Below are 21,472 nucleotides of genomic sequence, written 5' to 3'. Positions count from 1 at the left end.
GCGGTAGCGCCACTTCCGGCGTTCTGTCGCCATGGCAACGGCGCGGGGGCCGGAAGGGGCCCGAGAGGGGAATTTGGGGGGGTTTGGGGGGATTTTGGGGGTCCGGAAGGGTTTTAGAGCGCTTAGGGCGCTTTTGGGAACGCGGCGGTGGGGAAGGGGGAGCACTTTGGGATGCAGTGGGGTTTTGGGGGGTCCCCAAGGGGGTTTTGGGGGTCCCCAGGGGGGCAAAATCGGTTTTCCCATGGGGGGGGGGGGTCCGGAGGCTGCAGGCGTCAGGGGGCTCATCTCGCACACGGGGACACGCTAAGGACCCCCAAAATCCCCCGGGGGAGGTCCCCAAGTGACCCGCACTCCCCCCCACCCCCCAAAACACCGTGGGGCGCTGAAGAGTTGAACAAAAGATGTTTATTTGCCCCAAAACGAGCACGGACACGGCTGAAGGACCGAACTGAGGGACCAAAGGGGTGGAAATAGGACCCCCCAGAGCGATGGACCCCCCCCCACCAAGGGTTCGAGCCCCTCCAGAGGCTCAGAGCCCCCCAAAACCAGATACCAGCCCCCCCAAAGGGCTCAGAGCCCCCCAAATCAGGGTTCAAGGCCCCCCCAAAGGGCTCAGAGCCCCCCAAATCAGGGTTCAAGGCCCCTCCAAAGGGCTCAGAGCCCCCCAAATCAGGGTTCAAGGCCCCCCCAAAGGGCTCAGAGCCCCCCAAATCAGGGTTCAAGGCCCCTCCAAAGGGCTCAGAGCCCCCCAAATCAGGGTTCAAGGCCCCCCCAAAGGGCTCAGAGCCCCCCAAATCAGGGTTCAAGGCCCCCCAAAGGGCTCAGAGCCCCCCTGAACCACGGGTCAGGACCCCACAGAAAACTCAGGACCCCCCCAAATCACAGCTCACCCCCACCAAGGCCTCGAAGCGCCCCCACGCCTCAGCCCAGCCCCTCCCGGACCTGCTGCACCACCCTGGCCCGCACCGCCCGTCCCTCGCGGGACCCCGGCCCGGGCGGGGGCGGCGGCTGCGGGGGGGGCTCGGGGTGTCCCGGGGCGGGCGGGAGCCCCTCGGGGGGCTCGAGGGGGACGCGGCGGCGCAGGGCGATGTTGTGCAGGATGCAGCAGGCCAGGAAGATCTGGCAGACCTTGGGGGGGCTGTACTGGAGCCCCCCGCCCGCCAGGCAGCGGAAGCGGCGGCGCAGCAGCCCCAGCGTGCGGCGCAGGGGGTCGAGGGTCCGCGCGTGCAGCGCGTTGTAGCGCAGCTCGGCCGCGCCCCGCGGGCCCGAGATCGGCGTCAGCAGCCACGGCTTCAGCGGGTACGTGCGGTCCCCTGCGGGCAGAAAGGGTGAGGGGGTGGTAGAGAGAGCACTGGACCACCCCCAGAGCACCAGGGTCACCCCAGAGCACCAGAGTCACCCCAGAGTCACCCCCAGAGCCCCAGGGTCACCCCAGAGCACCAGGGTCACTCCCAGAGCCCCAGAGTCACCCCCAGAGCACCAGGGTCACCCCCAGAGCCCCAGGGTCACCCCCAGAACACCAGGGTCACCCCAGGGTCACCCCCAGAGCACCAGGGTCACTCCCAGGCCACCAGGGTCACCCCAGAGTCACCCCCAAACCCCATGGTAAGCCCAGACCCGAAGGGTCACCCCCATCTTCCCGAGACCCCCCAGAACCCCCTTCACCCTTCCCTCCATGAGGCACACCAGGGCCGAGTTCCTCAGCATCGTCCCCACGCTGAGACATCTGTGGGACCCCACCAGCACACCCCCCAAACCCCCCAGGACACCCCCCCAAACCCCCCTCACCCAGCAGCCAGACCCCCTCCGGCTGAGTCCCCTCCATGAACCCCACCAGGGCCGAGCTCCCCAAACCCCCCTCACCCCAAACCCCCCAGGACACCCTCCAAACCTCCCTCACCCAGCAGCCAGACCCCCTCCGGCCTGCTGCCCTCCATGAACCCCACCAGGGCCGAGCTCCCCAAACCCCCCTCACCCCCAAACCCCCCTCACCCAGCAGCCAGACCCCCTCCGGCTGAGTCCCCTCCATGAACCCCACCAGGACCGAGTTCCCCAGGACCACCCCCACTCTGGGACCCCCAAACCCCCCTCACCCAGCAGCCAGACCCCCTCCGGCCTGCTGCCCTCCATGAGCCGCGCCAGGGCCGAGTTCTCGAGGACGGCGGCGTTGGGGCACGACCCCGGGAACTTGGCCACGACGTTGGTGATGGCTCCGTGGCGGTCGCACACCACCTGCATGTTGATGGAGTGGAAGTTGGCGGCGTTGCGGAACATGGGCTCGTTGTCGGCCGGCGCCCGCAGCGCCACGTGCATGGCGCCCACCAAGCCCAGCACCCCGGGCAGCGCCGGGGGGTCGCCGGGGGGGCGCGGGCGGCGGCGGAAAGGCGATGTACCGGGGCGCCCGCCGCTGCAGCGCCGCCAGGAACTGCGCCAGGCAGTTGGACATGGCCGACTGGCTGATGCCCGTGCTGAGGCGCGACGCGGTCTGGAAGGAGCCCGAGGCCAGGAAGGCTAAAGCCGAGGTGACTTTGACGGCCACGGGCAGCGCGTGGCTGCGGCCAGTGAGGCTCTGCAGGTCGGCGCCGAGCTCCCGGCACAGAGCGGCGATGGCCGCCCGGTCCAGGCGGCAGCGCCGCAGCGCCTGCTCGTCGCTCAGCTCCAGGAAGGAGCAGCGCACCCGGTAAATGCGCTGCGCCGGGTACGGGCGGCGGCGGCGGCGGCCGCGGCGGGGGCTCGGGGACGGGGATGGGGCGAGGGGAGCGCCCGAGGGTGCGGGGAGGGAGCCTCGGGGTGCGGGTGCGGGGTGCGGGTCGTGGTGCTGGTGCTGAGCCCAGTCCTGATCGCGGTCCCCGTCGTGGTCTTCGTCCCGGTGCCGGTGCTGATCTCGGTCCCAGACAAGGTCCTGGGCCCGCTCCCGGTCCTGGTCCTGCTCCTCATCGCTGTCCCTACCCCGGTCCCGGTCCCGCTCCTCATCGCTGTCCCGGTGCCGGTGCCGGTGTCGGTCCCGGAGCCGCCGCAGCAGCAGCACCGCGTGGGACATGGCGGGGCGGGGCCAGCGGGAAGGGGCGCGGCAAACAACGGGGCGTGGCTGATGCCGAGGGGCGGGGCCACACCCGGCCGCTCCCGGTGGCTGCGGGACACCGGTGAGAGCGCTCGGTCCTTGTGCCGGTGCGCTCGGTCTCAGTTCCGCGTCCGCTGCCGCTCGGTCCCGGTGGGGACGGGCGGTCGCTGTTCCTTTCCCGGTCGGTGTCGGTGGGGCCGATCGGTCCGGGCCCCTGGCCTGTTCCAGTCGGTCCCGGTGCCGGTGGGGGCGGCCGCTGCCTGTCCCGGTTCCGGTGGGTCCGCTCGGTGCCGCTCGGTGCCGCTCGGTGCCGCTCGGTGCCGCTCGGTGCCGGCCCCCCCAGCTCGGACCCTCCCGGCTCCGCGGCGCCGCCAGGCCACGCCCCTCCCCCGCGCCCCGATTGGCCGGCGCTGCCGTCACGTGCCCCGAAGGCCCCGCCTCTCCCCTCACTTCCGGTGCGCCGCCGCTCCCCATTGGCCTCCGCGAGGGCGGGAGCGCTTTGTGCCTGACGCCGTCCGCGCCGCCACTGGGCGGGGCCTCGCGGAACCTCGGCCAATCGCGTGGCGCCGTCGCGCCGCTCTCGGCCAATCAGCGCGCGGGGAGGGCGTGGCCCCGCGTGAGGCGGCCACCGCCATTTTGTTGCCGTCATCGAGTGCCGGTGCGAGGGGGGGGCGCGGTGAGACTCGGCGGGGCCCGGGGGGGACACGGAGGGCACCGGGACGGGCTGGGGGGGAGCGGGGACGGGGCTGGGGCCCTGCCGTTTGTGGGGAGGGACGGGACGGGTTCCCGCGGCCTCGGGAAGGGGCCGGGAGGGGGCTTCGGAGCCGGGATCTGAGCGGGGTGAGGTCTGGGGGAGAGCTGGGTCCCCCTTCATAGCCTGGGGGCTCACGGAGCACAACCGTGGTCGGGATTTGCCGGGGCCTGAAGCTTTCCCGGCTCTTTGTGAGAAACCCGGGCCCGGGGGGGGTCTCCCCTGAGAGGGGTCTCAACCTCAGGGTGCCCTGGGGGGGCACAGCCCCCTCGTCCGATTTTTGGGGTGGGGGCTCCCATCCGGAATCAGCCGGCGGAGGATCTATGAAAGGTGGGGGGAACCTTTCCCATCGCTTTCCCCCTCCCCGGAGCGGCTCCGACCCTTCAGCGGGGATGGTGTGGGGAGGGTCTCACCGAGCCGCCCCTTCCCTGCCACCTCTCAGGCGGGTCGCGATGGTGAAGCTGTTCATCGGGAACCTGCCGCGGGAGGCGACGGAGCAGGAGATCCGCTCGCTGTTCGAGCAGTACGGGAAGGTGCTGGAGTGCGACATCATCAAGAACTACGGCTTCGTGCACATCGAGGACAAGACGGCGGCCGAGGACGCCATCCGCAACCTGCACCACCACAAGCTGCACGGCGTCTGCATCAACGTGGAGGCCAGCAAGAACAAGAGCAAGGCCTCCACCAAGCTGCACGTGGGCAACATCAGCCCCGCCTGCACCAACCTGGAGCTGCGCGCCAAGTTCGAGGAGTACGGCCCCGTCATCGAGTGCGACATCGTCAAGGACTACGCCTTCGTGCACATGGAGCGGGCCGAGGACGCCGTGGAGGCCATCCGGGGGCTGGACAACACCGAGTTCCAAGGTGAGCTGAGGGCTCGGGGAGCACCAGGCTGGGAGGGGGCACGGGGAGGTTCTGATGCGGGAGAATTTTGCCCGATTTCGGTGTTACCGGCCGCCCTCAGTGGTTGGCGCTGCATTCGGAGCCTCTTCTCATCGCGGAGCTCCAGAATTTGGCTCTGGGGAGCCCGTGGTGCCAAGCACTGTCCCTGTGCCCTTGCCTGGCCTGGGGGCACCGCGGCAGCTCCGCGTCGGGGCAGAGCGGCTCCGCAGCGCCGGGTTTGTAGCAATTCTGGAGCGTTTGCCCCAAGCTGGTTGGTTTGAGGCACGCCTGGCCCCTGGGGCCTCACCACGGGATCGGTGCTGTCCCTGTGCTGCTGGATTTTGGGGGGAAATGGGGCTGGGAGCCAGCACCGTGTCCTGTTGGCTCCCACTGGCCCCAACGCCTGCCTGGAACCGCGGCTCCCCCGTGGTCTGCGGGCGCTGGTGCCCACCCCGGTGGTTCCTGTCACCGCCTGCCCTCAGCAATGCCAGGGGTGGCTCTCAGGGGTCCCCTGGGCCGGTGCCACCTCCTGAGGGCCCCGTGGTGCCGGTGGGGACTCTCGGGGTCCCTGTGCTGTGGTGCTGGTGCCATTTCTGGGGGGTCCCATGGACCACCGGCTGCAGCCCAGGTTTCCCATCACAGCCTCAGCTGTCGCGATCCTTGGAATAATTTAACCTTGGTGCAATAATTAAAGAACTGGAAAACAAAATAACAGCTGCAGTTTGTGCCTCTGACAGGGACCCTGCACAAAGGAGCCTCGGGGCTTTTATCCCTCCAGTCTGTACACAGGAAACTCTGGGCCTTGTCACCTTCTGCTGTGTCCCCAAGTGTCCCTCACCCAGCTGGGCCTCAGGTCCCCAGGCCCTTTGCTGGGCCCCTTCGTGGGCTCTTCCCAGGGAACATCCCACGGTGCCAACGGTGACCCTTGGTGGTCTCACGGTGCCGGGGGTGGCTCTTGGGGGTCCCCGAGGGGTGGTGCAGTGCCTGGGACAGTTCTGGGGGACCCCATGGCGCGATGCCGGTACCGGCTCTGGGGGACCCTGTGGTGCCAGGGGGACTCTGGGGGCTCCCAGTGGTGCCAGGGGGACTCTGAGGGGTCCCATGAGAGGTTGCCAGTGCCAGGGCTGGTCCTTGGGGACCCCGCGGTGCAGTGCCAGGCCCGTGTGACCGCACAGTGCCAGTGCAGGGGGCAGCTCTGGGGGTCTCTGTGGCCCGGTGTTGGCGTCGAGTGCTGCTCTGAGGGACCCCGTGGCCCGGTGCCCGAGGCTCTGGGGTCGGGCCGGGCGCGCTGCCGGGGGGTGACGCCGCGTCTCCCTCTCCCCAAGGCAAGCGGATGCGCGTGCAGCTGTCCACCAGCCGGCTGCGGACGGCGCCCGGGATGGGAGACAAGAGCGGCTGCTACCGCTGCGGGAAGGAGGGGCACTGGTCTAAGGAGTGCCCGGTCGATCGCCCGGGGCAAGTGGCGGACTTTGCCGAGGCCTATAACGAGCAGTACGGAGCCGTGCGCACTCCCTACACCGCGGGCTATGGGGAGACCGTGTATTACGATGAGGCCTACGGCGGGATGGCCGACTACTACAAGCGCTACCGCGTCCGCTCCTACGCCACGGCCTCGGCGTACGACGCCTACGCGGAGCAGACCATGGCCCAGTACTCCCAGTACGCCCAGTACTCCCAGGTCCAGTCCTCGGCCATGGCCGCCACCACGGCCATGGCCGGCCGCATCCCCACCACCTTAGACGCGTACGACCGAGCGCTGCTGCCCACCCCGGGCGCGGCGGCCGCCGTCGCCGCCGCCGCCGCCACCCGCCGCGGCCGCCGCCGCGTCCTCCACGTATTACACCCGGGACAGGAGCCCCCTGCGCCGCACGGCCGCCGCGGCCAGCACCGTCGGAGAGGCGTACACGTACGAGCGTGGGCAGCTGTCGCCCGTCTCCTCGGTGGCCCGGGCGTCCCTCTACGACATGCAGCGCTTCGAGCGGGATCCCTACGGGGAGCGGGCGCGCTATTCCGCCTTCTGAGGTGAGCGTTGGCAGCGCCGGGAGCTCGGCCCGGGCCTCGCCGCGCTGCCGGCGCCCGGTAACGGCCTTTCCCCCCGCCCCCAGGATCACCGCGGACCCCCCGGGACTCGCCGCCGTTGCCGTGGCCCCGCAGCCCCCGGACGCCGCCGCCGCGTCAGGTCAGACGTGCCCCGGGTCGCCATCGCCGCCGCCGCCGCGTCCCTCCCCGTCACCGGGACCCCCCGTCCCGCCAGAGCCGCCGGAGCCGCCGCGTCCCAGCGCCCGCGTTGTCCCCGTGGCCGGGTGTCCCCGAGTGTCCCCGAGTGTCCCCGGGTGTCCCCCTGGCCCCCCCAGCCCCCCTCACCTCTCTGCTCTCTTCCAGGTGCGGCGGCCTCGGACGGAGCCGTGTCCCCCCCCGCCTCAGCCCCCCCTTTTTGTACGGGGCTTCCCCCGAGTGCCCCCGGCCGCCCTGCCCGGGCGGGGCCCCCCGGCCTCACGGCCCCGTTTTCCTGCAGAATAAACGTTTTCACCGAATTTCCGTGCCCGGCTCCTCCCTGGGGCGGGGTCTGCGGTGGGCGTGGCCAACCCTGGCCAATCAGGGCGCAGCGCCGGTGACGTGTTTAAAAACCCGCGCGGAATATGCAAATCTCTGCAGGGGGCGGGGCGCATGCAAAGTGAGGTTGCAAGCGGCCAATTAAATTGCCGGATGGATGGGCGGGGTTATGCAAATTTACCCCGCAAGGTGGGGACTCGACCCCATTTTCCTCACGGACCGTGGGAACCTTTTTGGCGCCCGGAACTTATTTCCCGAGCTCGCGTCACTGTTTCTGCCCGGAGTTATTGGGGTTGTGACATCACTTCCGCCGCGACGCCGTCTCCGGAGCGACCATGGCGCTGAACGGGGGTGAGGAACGGCCGGGACCCCCCGAGCCCAGGATCCCCCCCGGGACCCCCCCCACCAACGGGAACCCCCCCTGCAACTCCCACCCGCGACCGGGACCGCCCCCCAGCCCTGAGCACCCTCCCCGGGACCCCCCCGCCCACCACCGGCACCTTCCCGGGATCCCCTCCCCGGCCCCCCCCCCCCCCAGAGACCGCGGAACCACCGATCTCCCTTGGGGGAACCCCCCCGTTCCCGTGTCCGTTCACCGGGACCCTTCCCGGGACCCCCGTTTTGTAACCGGGCCCCCCCGGTGCCCCCCAGGCGCGGACGAGGCGGAGGCGCGGAGGGAGCGGCAGGACCGGGCGAGCCGGGCCATGGGGGGGCTGCTGCTGCGGGGCTACCGAATGCTGGGGAGCGCCTGCCCCCGCTGCGGGGTGAGCGGGGCGGGGGGACACCCCGGGACCCCCCGGGATCCTCGGGAACGGGGAGGGGTCGGGAACGGGGGAGGGGGAGGGGGAAGGAGCTGGGAGCCCCCGGGATTGGGAATGGGGGTGCGACCCCCCCGGGAACTTGGGGGGGGGCGGGAAATGGGAGAGGGAGACGCCAAGGGGGGGGGGGGGTGGGATGGGGGGGAATTTGGGGAGGGGGTCCCAGCCCATCGTGACCCCCCCGTGCCCCACCGGGAGAATTTGGGGAGGGGGTCCCAGCCCACCGTGACCCCCCGTGCCTCCCCCACCCCCCCCCAGACGATTCTGCTGCAGGACAAGGAGCAGCGGCTGCTCTGTGTGACCTGCCAGGACCCGGAGGGGCCCGGCGGGGGGCACGGTACGGCCGGGGGGGCTCTCAGCGGGAATTGGGGAGGGGGCGGGAGCTGGAAATGGGGCTGGAAATGGGGCTGGGGGAGGGAGGGAGCTGGAAATGGGGCTGGGGGAGGGAGGGAGCTGGAAATGGGGCTGGGGAGCTGGAATTGGGGCTGGGGGAGGGGCTGGAAATTGGGCTGGAAATGGGGCTGGGGGGCTGGAAATGGGGCTGGGGGAGGGGCTGGGGGAGGGGCTGGAAATGGACTGGGGGGGCTGGAAATGGGGCTGGGGGAGGGAGCTGGGGGGGGTCTGGAAATGGGGCTGGGGGAGGAGGGGCTGGAATTGGGGCTGGGGGCGGGGCTGGAATTGGGGCTGGGGGAGGGGCTGGAAATTGGGCTGGAAATGGACTGGGGGGGCTGGAAATGGGGCTGGGGGAGGGGGCTGGGGGGGGTCTGGAAATGGGGCTGGGGGGGTCTGGAATTGGGGCTGAGGGAGGGGGCTGGAAATGGGGCTGGAAATGGACTGGGGGAGGGGGCTGGAAATGGGGCTGGGGGAGGGGGGAGGAGCTGGAAATGGGGCTGGGGGAGGGGGGAGGAGCTGGAAATGGGGCTGGGGGAGGGGCTTGGGGGAGGGGCTGGAAATGGACTGGGGGGGCTGGAAATGGGGCTGGGGGAGGGGGGAGGAGCTGGAAATGGGGCTGGGGGCGGCGCTGGAATTGGGGCTGGGGAGGGCTGGAAATTGGGGGGGAGGGGAGGTCTGGGCATGGGAGATTTGGGAGAGGGAGGGGCGGGAATTTGAGCGCTCTGGGGGAGAGATTTGGGGAGGGGGCTCCCCCCTCTCACTCCCCCCCCCCCCCTTCTCTCTCCCCTCCCCCTCCCCCAGCCGCGCCCCCTCCCCCCGCCCCCGGCCCGAGCACTGCGAGGGGGCGGCCGCGGCTTTTCGGGGCGCTGCCCCGGACCCCCCGAGCCCCCCGAATCCCCCGAATGCCCGGGGGGGGCGCGGTGGGGGCGGCGCGGGCGGCGCTGCTGCAGAAGCTGCTCTGGGCCGCGCAGGAGCTGCCCCGGACGGCGTCGCTCGAGGCCAGCGCGCAGCTCTGCGGGCTCGTGCGGGCCTGCGCCGACGCCCTGGGGGGGCTGCAGGCCCTGGACCCCCCCCCGGCACGGCCCAGCCCCCCCGAAACCCTGAGACCCCTCCCCTCCCCCCATCCCCGGAGCTGCTCCGGAATCTCCTCTGGATCCCAACCCCCCCCCCCCCCATAAACGCTGCCCCTGGGGGCCCCCCCGGAACGCGTGCGGAGGCTTTATTTGGGGGGGGTGGGGGTTTGGGGTGTTTGAGGGGGGGTTTGGGGAGGTTTTGGGGTGTTTGGGGAGGGAGTTCGGGTGTTTGAGGGGGATTTTGGGGGGCTTTGGGGTATTTGGGGACGTTTGGGGAGGTTTTGGGGTGTTTGAGGGGGTTTTGGGAGGGTTTTGGGGTGTCTGGGGAGGGGGTTGGGGTGTTTGAGGGTGGGTTTGGGGGAGTTTGGGGTATTGGGGGAGTTTGGGGAGGGGTTGGGGAGTTGGGGGGGGATGGGGAGGTTTTGGGGTGTTTGACGGGGGTTTGGGGAGGGGTTTGGGGTATTTGGGGACGTTTGGGGAGGTTTTGGGGTGTTTGAGGGGGGTTTGGGGGTATTTGGGGTGTTTGGGGAGGGGGTTGGGGTGTTTGAGGGGGATTTTGGGGAGGTTTTGGGGGAATTTGGGTGTTTGGGGGGGTTTGGGGGCTTTTGGGGTGTCTGGGGAGGGGGTTGGGGTGTTTGAGGGGGGGTTTGGGGAGGTTTTGGGGTGTTTGAGGGGGTTTTGGGGGGCTTTGGGGTATTTGGGATGTTTGGGGAGGGCATTGGGGTGTTGAGGGGGATTTTGGGAGCGGTTTGGGGTATTTGGGGACGTTTGGGGGGGCGGTTGGGGGCTTTTGGGGTGTTTGGGGAGGGGGTTGAGGTGTTTGAGGGGGGGATGGGGAGGTTTTGGGGTGGTTTGGGGGGTTTGTGGGATGTTTGGGGGTTGGGGGGGATTTGGGGTTTTGAGGGGCTTTTGGGGTGTTTGGAGAGGTTTTTGCAGTGTTTGGGGGCGGGTTTTGGGGTGTTTGGGGAGGTTTTTGGGGTGTTTGGGGAGGTTTTTGGGGTGTTTGGGGGGGTTTGGGGTGTTTCGGGGGGTTCTGGGACCCCGAAAATGGGGATAAAAGAGAGATTTGAGATGCGAAGGGTTCGGTGTCGAAGGGCTGGGAGTGAAAAAGGCGCGAGGAGGAAAGAAATTGGATGTAAAAAACATTGATGTAAAAAAATGGGATAGAAAAGAAGTGGGTAAAAAGAATTGGATATAAACAAAAATCGTTGTAAAAGAATGCGATATAAAAAATCTGGATGTAAAAAAATTGGATATAAAAAACTGGGCTATTAACAAAAAAATTCAGTAGACAAAAATTGGATATAAGAAAGAATGGGGTAGAGAAAAATCGGATATCTAAAAAAATTGGATATATAAAGAATTAGATATAAAAACCCTAAAAAATAAAGAAAAACTGATATAAAAAATTGGATATGAAAAAATTGGATGTAAAAAATATTGATATGAAAGAATTGGATATAAAAAAATGGAATTAAAAAAAATTGGGTTAAAAAAATTGGATAGAAAAAAATTTGGGCAAAAAAATCGGAATTAATTTAAGAAATTTGGAATTTTAAAAAATTGGATCTAAAAAGAAATTGGATATGAAAAAATTGGATAAAAAACAATTGGATAGAAAAAAAATCGGGCAAAAAAAATTTGAATTAACTTTAAAAATTTGGACTTTAACAAAATTGGATCTAAAAAGAAATTGGATATGAAAAAAATTGGATAGAAAAAGAATTGGGTAAAAAAAAGTGGAATTAATTTGAAAATTTGGAATTATAAAAATTGGATCTAAAAAAAAATTGGACATAAAAAAATCGATACAAAACAATTGGATAGAAAAAAAATTGGGTAAAAATAATTGGAATTAATTTCAAAATTTGGAATTATAGAAACTGCATCTAAAAAAAAAATTGGACATAAAAAAATCGATAAAAAACAATTGGATCTTTAAAAAATTGGCAAAAAATTGGAATGAATTTAAAAAATTTGGACTTTAAAAAAATTAGACCTAAAAGAAATTGGCAAAAAAATTGCAATTCATTAAAAAAATTTGGAATTTAAATAACCGGCTCTAAAAAGAAATGGGGCGTAAAAAAATCGGCAAAAAAAAAAAAAAAATTGGATTTATAAAAAATTTCAAACCAAAACTGATATAGAAAAATCGGAGATGAAGAAGACTGGAGAGAAAAAAAAAAAGGGTCCAAAAAAAATCGGAATTAATTTTAAAAATTGAAATTAAAAAAATTGGGGGGGGGCATCACCCCTCCCCCCGCACCCCTCCCTCCCCCCCCCCCGAGGGGGGGGGGAGGGAGGGGTGCGGGGGGAGGGGTGTAGAGCGTCCCCTCCCCCCTCTCTCCAATTTCCCCCGGGGTGGGGGGGACGGGGGGGGACGTGTCGGGATTTTTTTTGGGGGGGGGGTCCATGGGGAGCGTTTGGAAGCGGCTGCAGCGCGCGGGGAAACGCGCGGCCAAAGTTCGCTTCGAGGCCACCTTGGAGGAGCTGCTGCTCGAGGGGGGGGTGGATGGTGAGTGACCCCCCCCCCCGACCCCTAAAACCCCCCCAAAATCTGTGAGATCCCCCCTAAATGCCCCCCCAAAATCCGGGCGATCCTCCTTAAAATCCCCCCCGAAATCCGTGAGACCCCCCCTAAAACCGCCCCCAAAATCCGTGTGATCCCCCCTAAAATCCCCCCCAAAATCCCCCCCAAAATCCCGTGCGATCCCCCCTAAAACCCCCCCCAAAATCCGTGAGATCTCCCCTAAAATCCGTGCGATCCCCCCTAAAATCCCCCCAAAATCCGTGCGATCCCCCTAAAATCCCCCCCAAAATCCGTGCGATCCCCCCTAAAACCCCCCCCAAAATCCGTGAGATGTCCCCCAAATCCCCCCCCCAAAATCCGTGCGATCCCCCCCAAAATGCCCCCAAAATCCCCCCCAAAATCTGTGCGATCCCCCAACCCCCCCCAAAATCCATGCGATCCCCCCAAAATCCCCCCCGAAATCCGTGCGATCCCCCCTAAAACCCCCCCCAAAATCCCCCCCGAAATCCGTGAGATCCCCCCTAAAATCCGTGCGATCCCCCCTAAAACCGCCCCCAAAATCCGTGCGATCTCCCCAAAAACCCCCCCCAAAATCCGTGAGATGTCCCCCAAATCCCCCCCCCCAAAATCCGTGCGATCCCCCCAAAATCCCCCCGAAATCCGTGCGATCCCCCCTAAACCCCCCCCAAAATCCGTGCGATCCCCCCAACCCCCGCCAAAATCCGTGCGATCCCCCCTAAAACCCCCCCAAAAATCCGTGCGATCCCCCCTAAAACCGCCCCCAAAATCCGTGCGATCCCCCCAAAAACCCCCCCCCAAAATCCGTGCGATCCCCCCAAATCCCCCCCCCAAAATCCGTGCGATCCCCCCCAAAATGCCCCCAAAATCCCCCCAAAATCCATGCGATCCCCCCCAAAATCCCCCCCGAAATCCGTGCGATCCCCCCTAAACCCCCCCCAAAATCCGTGAGATCCCCCCTAAACCCCCCCAAAATCCATGCGATCCCCCCCAAAACTCCCCCCAAAATCCGTGCGATCCCCCCTAAAACCCCCCCCAAAATCCCCCCGAAATCCGTGAGATCCCCCCTAAAATCCGTGCGATCCCCCCTAAAATCCCCCCCAAAATCCGTGCGATCCCCCCAAAAACCCCCCCCAAAATCCGTGAGATGTCCCCAAATCCCCCCCCCAAAATCCGTGCGATCCCCCCAAAATCCCCCCAAAATCCCCCCCAAATCCATGCGATCCCCCCCAAAATCCCCCCCGAAATCCGTGAGATCCCCCCTAAACCCCCCCCAAAATCCATGCGATCCCCCCCAAAACTCCCCCCAAAATCCGTGCGATCCCCCCTAAAACCCCCCCCAAAAATCTGTGAGATCCCCCCTAAAAACCGCCCCCAAAATCCGTGCGATCCCCCCTAAAATACCCCCAAAATCCGTGAGATGTCCCCTAAATCCCCCCCCAAAATCCGTGCGATCCCCCCCTAAACCCCCCCCAAAATCCGTGCGATCCCCCCCAAATCCCCCCCCCGCGCGACCCCTCAAATCCACGCTCCCTCCCTCCGCTAAAAAAGCCCCCAGACCCCCTCCCCCCCCCAAAATTTCAACCCCCCCCCCGGGTTCATTTTGAGTTAAAAATCTCCATAAATGGGGCCGGGCTAAAAATAGACCCCGACGAGTGGGGGAGGGGTGTCCCCCCCACCCCCTCGGGGGTGTCCGGTTTCCCCCCCCCTCCCCTCCCCGGCCCCAAATTTAGCCCCTCCTCCGCGAGTGGGGGAGGGGAGGGATGGGGGGGGGGGGCGTTTTGAGGGTCCTGGGGTGGGGGAGGGGAGCGCAGTTTGGGGGTCCTGGGGGTGTCGTGACCCCCCCAAAACCCCCCCAGGACCCCCGACAGAGTGACCGTGGTGTGGAGCCGGCGGCACCGCAGGGTCTGCTCCAAGGTGGGGGAGGGGGGGTCCCGGGGGGGGAATTTTGGGGTCCTGGGGGGGGGGGGGGTCGTGAGACTGGGGGGGAGGGGCTGGGGAGAGTCCCGGGGGGGTTCAGGGAGGATTCGGGGGGGGGCTTGGGGGGGTTTAGGGGGGTTTCTGGGGGTCTCTGGGGGGTCGGGGATGGTTCGGGGGGGTCTCTGGTGGTTTCGGGGTGGTCCGGGGGGGTCTCTGGGGGTCCTTAGGGGGTCGGGGATGGTTTGGGGGAATCTCGGGGGGTTCTCTGGGGATCATGGGGGGTCCCTGGGGGGCCAGGGATGGTTCAGGGGGGGTCTCTGGGGTCCCGAGGGGGTCCCGGAGGGGTCAGGGATGGTTCAGGGGGGTCCCTGGGGGGATCAGGGATGCTTCAGGGGGGTCTCTGGGGTCCCGGGGGGTCCCTGGGGGGGTCAGGGATGGTTCAGGGGGGTCCCTGGGGGGCCAGGGATGGTTCGAGGGGGTCTCTGGGGTCCCGGGGGGGTCCCTGGGGGGGTCAGGAATGGTTCGAGGGGGTCTCTGGGGTCCCGGGGGGGTCCTTGGGGGGGTCAGGGATGGTTCAGGGGGGTCTCTGGGGTCCCGGGGGGGTTCCGGGGGGTCTCAGACGGGGGGTGCAGCCCCGCAGGTGGCAGCCGGGCATCCAGAACCCGCAGCGGGGAATGGTCGTGTGGGTGCTGCCCGAGACCCTCGAGGTGGTCGTGACCCTGTACCGGGTGCGTGGGACCCCCCGGACCCCCCCGTGTCCTTTGTGTCTCCCCCCCCCAACCTCCCCAGAGCCCCTCGACCCCCCCCCCCCCCGTGTCCCCAAATTCCCCTCTCGCATCCCCCATAAACCCCCCTTCATGTCCCCAACCCCTCTCTGTTTCCCCCCTCCCCCGTGACCCCCCCAGGACCCCTCTGTGACCCCCCACTGACCCCCCTGCCCCCCAGAACCCCCCTGTGACCCCCACTGACCCCCCCAGGACCCCCCTGTGACCCTCCTGTGACCCCCCCTGCCCCCCCAGGACCCCAGGCCGCCACCTTCGATGACAAATCCTGGAACTTCCTCGTGCTGAACGTGAGGAGGGGGCACCCCAAAAACGGGGGGAGGGGGGGTGGAGGTAGGGGAGGTCCCTGGGTGACACTGGGTGACATCGGGGTCCCTGGGGGTCCCTGGGTGACACTGGAGTCCCTGGGTGGGTGACACTGAGGTCCCTGGGTGACACTGGGTGACATCGGGGTCCCTGGGGGTCCCTGGGTGACACTGGAGTCCCTGGGTGGGTGACACTGGGTGACATCGGGGTCCCTGAGTGGGTGACACTGGGGTTCCTGGGTGGGTGACACTGGGGTCCCTGGGGGTCCCTGGGGATCCCCTGGGTGACACTGGGGTTCCTGGGTGGGTGACACTGGGGTCCCTGGGGGTCCCTGGGGATCCCCTGGGTGACACTGGGGTTCCTGGGTGGGTGACACTGGGGTCCCTGGGGGTCCCTGGGGATCCCCTGGGTGACATCGGGGTCCCTGGGTGGGTGACACTGGGGTCCCTGGGGGTCCCTGGGGGTCCCCCCGTGCCGCGTCCCCGGGTGACCCCGCCGTGTCCCCGCAGGAGTCGCGGGGCCGGCGCTCGGTGGTGGCCGGGGCCCCGCTGGAGCTGGGGCGGCTGGCGGGGGTCGGGGACACCGCCCTGTCCCTGTCCCTGCGCCCCAGGAGCCCCAAGGTGACGGCGGCGACGCTGCGGCTGCGGCTGCGCGGCCTCGTCCTGCTCGAGGGACACCCCACGTAGGGCACTGGGGGGAATGGGGGACACTGGGGGGACACTGGGGGGACATTGGGGGACACGGGGGACACTGGGGGACACTGGGGGACACGGGGACACTGGGGGAATTGGGGACACTGGGGGAACGGGGGGACACTGGGGGGACACTGGGGACACTGGGGACACTGGGGGACACTGGGGACACTGGGGACACTGGGGACACTGGGGGGAATGGGGGGACACTGGAGGACATTGGGGGATGGGGGGGACACTGGGGGACACTGGGGACACTGGGGGGACATTGGGGGACACTGGGGGACACTGGGGGGACATTGGGGGACACTGGAGACACTGGGGACACTGGGGGGACACTGGGTGACACTGAGGGGAATGGGGACACTGGGGGACACTGGGGGGAATGGGGGGACACTGGGGGAACACTGGGGACGCTGGGGGGACACTGAGGGAACACTGGGGACATGGGGGGGCCCGCCTTGAGGCTCGGCGGGGGGGGAAGGGGGCCTTGGGGACACTGGGGACCCTCCCGGGACCCTCCGGGGAGCCCCTGGGGACGCTGTGTCCCCCCCCCCGCCCCCCCAGGGACGAGGACATGCAGAGCGTCACCAGCCTGAGCCCCCCCGGGGACGTGGCCGACCTGGGCGACTTCGAGAGTGACCCCGAGGAGGAGGGGGGGGCGCACAGGGCAGGGGTGCCCCCCCGCGCCCCCAGGTGGGTCCCCAACGTGTCCCCAACCCCCCCCCCCCCCTCGGGTGTCCCCCCAATGCCGGGGGGGGGGGGACACACACACGACCCCAGCCCCCCCCCGGGGGTCCCTGACGGGCCTCTCCCCCAGCCCCCCCCACGCAGGGGGGTGACAGAGGGGACCCCCCACTTTGGGGACACAGAGGGACCCCCGGAGCCGGGGGGAGACCTGGAGCCCCCCCCGAAGTCACCGCGGTGAGTGGGGGGGGAGGGGAGGGGGGGACACGGGGACCCCCTGAATTGGGGGGGGGGAGGGGGAAGTTTGGGGACCCCCGTAGGGGGGATGGGATCACCCTGGTGGGGGGGGGGGGGGGAGGGGGTTGGGGACCCCAAGACTGGAGCGGGGGGGTCCCATGGGGGGCTGGAGGGTCCCAAACTGGGGGGGGTCCCATAGGGGTGAGGTGGGGGCTGTTCTGCCCCCCCGATTTGGGGCTGGGGGGTCTCTGGGTGCTGGGGGGGTCTCTGGGTGAGGCAGTGCTGACCCCCCCCCCTTCAGGACCCCCCCGGGGGTCGCGGGGCGCTCCTGGCCTGGTGCCAGGGGGTCACCGCCGGCTACCGGGGGGTCTCGCTCAGCGATTTCGGGGGGTCCTGGAGCAGCGGGTTGGGGTTCTGCGCCCTCCTGCACCGGCTGCGGCCCCGGCTCATGTGAGGGGGGGCGCGGGGGGGGCGCGGGGGGGCTGCGGGTGGGGGCGGGGGGCCCCGGGAGAGCCCTGAGGGAGGGGGAGGGGGCTGTGGGCGTGGGGGGGGCATGGGGAGGGTCCTGAGGGGGGGTCCTGGGATGGTTCGGGGGGACACATGGGGGGTCCTGGAGGGGGGGGGGGGACACCAGGGGTGGGGTCTGGGGGGGGGCTTTGAGGGGTAGTTGGGGGTGGGGGGTACCCATGGGTGGGTGGGGGGATATGGGGGGGGGGTCCGTGGGGATGTGGGAGGGGTCTTGGGGGGTCTCTGGGAGTGGGGGAGGGCATTGAGTGGGGGGGGTGGGATCTTGTGTCACCCTGGGGACCCCCGCAGTGACCCCCCCCCCCCCTTCATGTCCCCCCCCAGCGACTTCGATGCTCTGGACCCCCGGGACCACCGGGGCAACAACAAACGGGTGCGTGGGGGGGGCTGGGGGGGCTCCAGCGTTGGGGGTGCCCCCCCTTGACCCCCCCCTCTTCCCCGTACCCCTTCCCCCCCCCCGCAGGCCTTCGACGCCTTCGCGGCCTTGGGGGTCCCGCGGCTCCTGGACCCCTCGGACATGGAGAGCCCGGACAGCCTGGGGGTCATGACCTTCCTCAGCCAGGTCCGGGCGCTCCTGGGGACCCCCCCGGGGACCCCCCGGGGACCCCCGCGCTCCCGGAGCGGCTCCAGCGAGGGGGGGCCCCCAGAGCCCCCCCCGGACCCCCCGAGCGGCTCCATCGAGGAGGGGACGCCCCCAGACCCCCAGAGTGACCTCAACGAGGGGGGGCCCCGAACGACCCCCCAGAGACCCCCCCGTGGCCCAGCAGCGGCTCCAGTGAGGGGGGGCCTCAAGAGCCCCCCCCGGAGCCGCGAACCCCCTCAGAGACCCAACCCGGGACCCCCCGGAGCCCCAAATCAGCCTCACCGAGGGGGGCCCCAAGAGACCCCCCCGGAGCCTCCCCAGCTGGACACCGGCCAGGGGGGGCCCGCCCCAGACTCCCCCCCCCTCGGCCCCATTGAGGAGGAGCCCCCCTGGACCCCCCCAGAGTCCCCCCAGCTCGGCCCCATCGAGGGGGGCCCCCCCCGTCCCCCCCACTCAGCTCCAGCCCAGAGGGGCCCCCCCAGGACCCCATTGAGGGGGGGTCCCCCCAGCTCGGCCCCCCCCCGGACCCCCACACTGACGCAGCTGAGCCGGGGCCCCCCCAGCTCGGCCCCCCCCGCAGGAGCCCCCTCAGGATCCCCCAACCCAGCTCCATCGAGGGGGGGCCCCCTCAGGACCCCCCCCCAGCCTTTGGGGGTGCAGCCGGGCCCGGGCCCCCCCGGGGGGGTTCTTGGCCCCCCCCCACCCACCCCGGCCCGCGGGGGTCGGGGGGGGGCTCCCCACACCCCCCCCCGCTCCAGGAGCCTCCCCCGCCTGCGGCAGCGGGACCCCCCCCCGAAGGTGAGACCCCCCCCCCCGAGACCACCCTGGGACCCCCCCAAGTGCTGCCCCCCCTTATTGGACCCCCCCTCTCTCCCCAGGGTGATGTCGGGGTCGCCCCCGTGTCCCCCCGGTGTCCCCCCCGGAGCCCCCGAGGAGGAGAGCGGGGGTAAGGGGGGGCCCGGAGGGGACATTGGGGGGAACCCCACTGGGGACATGGGAGGGGGCACTGGGGGAGGGCGGGGACACCCGCGGTGGCCCTGGGGTGACACGGGGGTGACACGGGGTGACACGGGGGTGACACGGGTGTCCCCACGGCCCCGCGGGTGGCAGGGACAGTGGGTGGCCCTGGGGGTGACACGGGGTGACACGGGTGTCCACGCCCCGTGGGTGGCAGGGACAGTGGGTGGCGGCCGAGCTGATGGCCCTGGAGCAGGACCAGGCCCGACTGGACGCTCAGGCCCCGGCGCTGGAGCGGGAGCTGCGGGCGCTGATGGACAGCGGTGAGGGGACACTGGGGACACTGGGGACAGCGGGGGGACGTTGGGACACCGGGGGCACACACGGTCTGCAATGTCCCCGTGCCCCCCAATGCCCCCCAGTGTCCCCCGATGCCCCTCAATGTCCCCTGTGCCCCCCATTGTCCCCATGTCCCCAATGCCCCCCAATGTCCAATGACCCCGCCGATCCCCCAATGCCCCTTGTGCCCCCCCAAATGCCCCCCGATGTCCCCAATGCCCCCCAGTGTCCCCCGATGCCCCCAATGTCCCCTGTGCCCCCCAACGTCCCCATGTCCCCAATGCCACATGTCCCCAATGTCCCCCAATGTCCCCTGTGCACCCCAATGCCCCCCAATGTGCCAATGACCCCCCCGATCCCCCAATGCCCCCTGTGCCCCCCAATGGCCCCCGATGTCCCCAATGCCCCCCAATGCCCCCTGTACCCCCAACGTCCCCGTGTCCCCAATGCCACATGTCCCCAATGTCCCCCAATGTCCCCTGTGCACCCCAATGGCCCCCGGGCCCCCCAATGCCCCCCAGTGTCCCAAAGACCCCCCCGATCCCTCCCAGGTCCCTGTGCCCCCCAATGCCCCCCGATGTCCCCTGTGCCCCCCCAATCCCCCCTGTGCCCCCCCAATGTCCCCAATGCCCCCCCAATGCCCCCCGATGTCCCCTGTGCCCCCCGATGTCCCCTCTGCCCCCCGATGTCCCCTGTGCCCCCAATGCCCCCCGATGTCCCCAGGCGCGGACCCCGCCCCGCGAGGAGCGGCTGCTCCGGGACTGGTTCTCACTGGGCATGCAGCAGCGGAATTTGCTGGTGCGGCGACAGGACCAGCTGCAGCTGCTGTGAGGGGACCGTGGGGACACCGCGGGGACACCGCGGGGACACCGCCACCACCCCCCCGTGTCCCCCCCGTCCCTCCCTGTGCCCCCCCCCCAGCGCGGCGGAACCGGCTCCGGTTTCGGCGAAGGGGACACTGGGGAGGGGCGCGGGGGGCCCTGGCAGCCCCGGTGACACCTCCTTGTCCCCCCTCTGTCCCCTCGTGTCACCCCCAGGGCCCAGGAGCGGGACCTGGAGCGTCGCTTTGAGCTGCTGAGCCGGGAACTGCGGGGGCTGCTGGGGACAGAGGGTGGGACATGGGGGGGACACTGGGGACGGGGGGGACACCGGGGGGGACACTGGGGGGACACTGGGGACGGGGTGGGACACTGGGGACAGAGGGTGGGACATGGGGTGACACTGGGGGGACATGGGGGGGCACTGGGGACATGGGGGGGACACTGGGGGGGACACTGGGGGACGGGGGGACACTGGGGGGGACACGGGGGGACACTGGGGACAGGGTGGGACATGGGGGGACACTGGAGGGGACATGGGGGGGACACTGGGGACGGGGGGGGACACTGGGGGGGGCACTGGGGACATGGGGGGACACTGGGGACAGAGGGGACATGGGGGGGACACTGGGGGGGACATGGGGGGGCACTGGGGACACGGGGGGACATTGGGGGGGACATTGGTGATGAGGGTTATGTGGGGACAGGGGGTGAGGGGGGAACATTGGGGACACGGGGGGACATTTGGGGACATTTGGGGACATTTGGGGACCCGGACACGGGGAATGCCGAGCACAAAAGGAGACACGGGAGGGGAACGGGGGGGGGGGGACACAAAGAGTTTTGGGGACCTTTGGGGGACCTTTGGGGACCCTCCCTCCCCAGAGTGGCAGAAGCCGCCGGCCCAGCGCCAGCGCGAGCAGCTCTTACTGGAGGAACTGGTGGCACTGGTGAACCGGCGGGACCGGCTCGTGCGGGACCGGCACCGCCGCGAGACCAGGTGGGGACAGCGGGGGGGGGGGTCCCGGGGGATTTGGGGGGGTCCTGAGGGGTTGGGGGGGGGTCCAGGGACACTTCACGGGTGGCGCGGGGAGGTCCTGGCAGGGGGAAGGGAAGGGTTTGAGGCCGCCCGGGGGTCTTGGGGTGTGTGGGGAGGGTTCGGGGGGATCCTGAGGGGTCACGGGGATCTCGGGGGGGGTCCCCGGGGGATTTTCCGGGTGTTCCAGCCCCCCCTCCGACGCCCCCCGACCCCCGCAGGGCGCAGGAGGAGGATGAGGAGCTGGAGCGGAGCCTCGACCCCCGGCGGCGCCGCTTCGGCCGCAGGGAAACGTGCGGGATCTGCTGAGAGACCCCCGGGACCCCCAAACCCCCCAGGACCCCCGCGGGACCCCCCCGGGAGCCCCCCGATCGCGGCGGCCGCGGCAATAAAGGAGATTTTCTGTGTGAAATCCGATCTGGGCGCACTGGGAGGGACTGGGAGGGGCTGGGAGGGACTGGGGGAGGGGTCCTGGGTCCCTCCGGGTGTTATTTGGGGGGGGGGGGGAGAT

The 21,472-nt window shown here is 67.8% G+C and overlaps 6 protein-coding genes across 6 annotated transcripts; 5 read left to right on the top strand and 1 right to left on the bottom strand.

Moving 5' to 3' along the window:
- Nucleotides 1-390: 390 nt before the first annotated feature.
- LOC120412293 (putative nuclease HARBI1) lies at nucleotides 391-2,336 on the bottom strand. The gene is made up of 2 exons (XM_039572680.1): nucleotides 2,094-2,336; nucleotides 391-1,313 (listed from the first exon to the last, which is right to left on the bottom strand). The coding sequence occupies exons 1-2, from the start codon at nucleotides 2,311-2,313 to the stop codon at nucleotides 922-924; spliced, it is 612 nt and encodes a 203-aa protein (XP_039428614.1). The 5' UTR covers nucleotides 2,314-2,336; the 3' UTR covers nucleotides 391-921.
- On the top strand, nucleotides 2,300-6,883 carry LOC120412289 (RNA-binding protein 4B-like). Its single transcript, XM_039572677.1, is given in 5 exon segments — nucleotides 2,300-2,680; nucleotides 4,255-4,676; nucleotides 6,020-6,500; nucleotides 6,502-6,716; nucleotides 6,800-6,883. Coding segments are annotated over 4 exon segments (1,410 nt in total). The 5' UTR covers nucleotides 2,300-2,387; the 3' UTR covers nucleotide 6,716; nucleotides 6,800-6,883.
- A 432-nt stretch (nucleotides 6,884-7,315) lies between these two features.
- ZNRD2 (zinc ribbon domain containing 2) lies at nucleotides 7,316-9,636 on the top strand. Its single transcript, XM_039572685.1, has 4 exons — nucleotides 7,316-7,598; nucleotides 7,899-8,011; nucleotides 8,324-8,402; nucleotides 9,260-9,636. The coding sequence occupies exons 1-4, from the start codon at nucleotides 7,583-7,585 to the stop codon at nucleotides 9,634-9,636; spliced, it is 585 nt and encodes a 194-aa protein (XP_039428619.1). The 5' UTR covers nucleotides 7,316-7,582.
- A 942-nt stretch (nucleotides 9,637-10,578) lies between these two features.
- LOC120412297 (EH domain-binding protein 1-like protein 1) lies at nucleotides 10,579-16,583 on the top strand. Its single transcript, XM_039572684.1, has 8 exons — nucleotides 10,579-10,611; nucleotides 11,820-12,046; nucleotides 13,939-13,996; nucleotides 14,640-14,727; nucleotides 14,977-15,071; nucleotides 15,597-15,769; nucleotides 16,347-16,479; nucleotides 16,563-16,583. Exons 1-8 carry the CDS (start codon nucleotides 10,579-10,581, stop codon nucleotides 16,581-16,583), a joined length of 828 nt encoding a protein of 275 aa, XP_039428618.1.
- Nucleotides 16,584-16,593: 10 nt separating this feature from the next.
- On the top strand, nucleotides 16,594-18,761 carry LOC120412296 (proline-rich protein HaeIII subfamily 1-like). Its single transcript, XM_039572683.1, has 5 exons — nucleotides 16,594-16,703; nucleotides 17,005-17,153; nucleotides 17,553-17,601; nucleotides 17,692-18,609; nucleotides 18,690-18,761. The coding sequence occupies exons 4-5, from the start codon at nucleotides 17,746-17,748 to the stop codon at nucleotides 18,759-18,761; spliced, it is 936 nt and encodes a 311-aa protein (XP_039428617.1). The 5' UTR covers nucleotides 16,594-16,703; nucleotides 17,005-17,153; nucleotides 17,553-17,601; nucleotides 17,692-17,745.
- Nucleotides 18,762-18,906: 145 nt separating this feature from the next.
- Nucleotides 18,907-21,352, top strand: LOC120412305 (EH domain-binding protein 1-like protein 1). Its single transcript, XM_039572692.1, has 5 exons — nucleotides 18,907-19,091; nucleotides 19,831-19,934; nucleotides 20,145-20,218; nucleotides 20,811-20,925; nucleotides 21,183-21,352. The coding sequence occupies exons 2-5, from the start codon at nucleotides 19,885-19,887 to the stop codon at nucleotides 21,268-21,270; spliced, it is 327 nt and encodes a 108-aa protein (XP_039428626.1). The 5' UTR covers nucleotides 18,907-19,091; nucleotides 19,831-19,884; the 3' UTR covers nucleotides 21,271-21,352.
- The last annotated feature ends 120 nt before the right edge of the window (nucleotides 21,353-21,472 follow it).

The sequence above is a fragment of the Corvus cornix genome, unplaced genomic scaffold, assembly GCF_000738735.6.
Source record: "Corvus cornix cornix isolate S_Up_H32 unplaced genomic scaffold, ASM73873v5 scaffold8, whole genome shotgun sequence".
In the NCBI taxonomy this organism is placed as follows: domain Eukaryota; kingdom Metazoa; phylum Chordata; class Aves; order Passeriformes; family Corvidae; genus Corvus; species Corvus cornix.
This window is presented reverse-complemented; position numbering and strand designations above follow the sequence as displayed.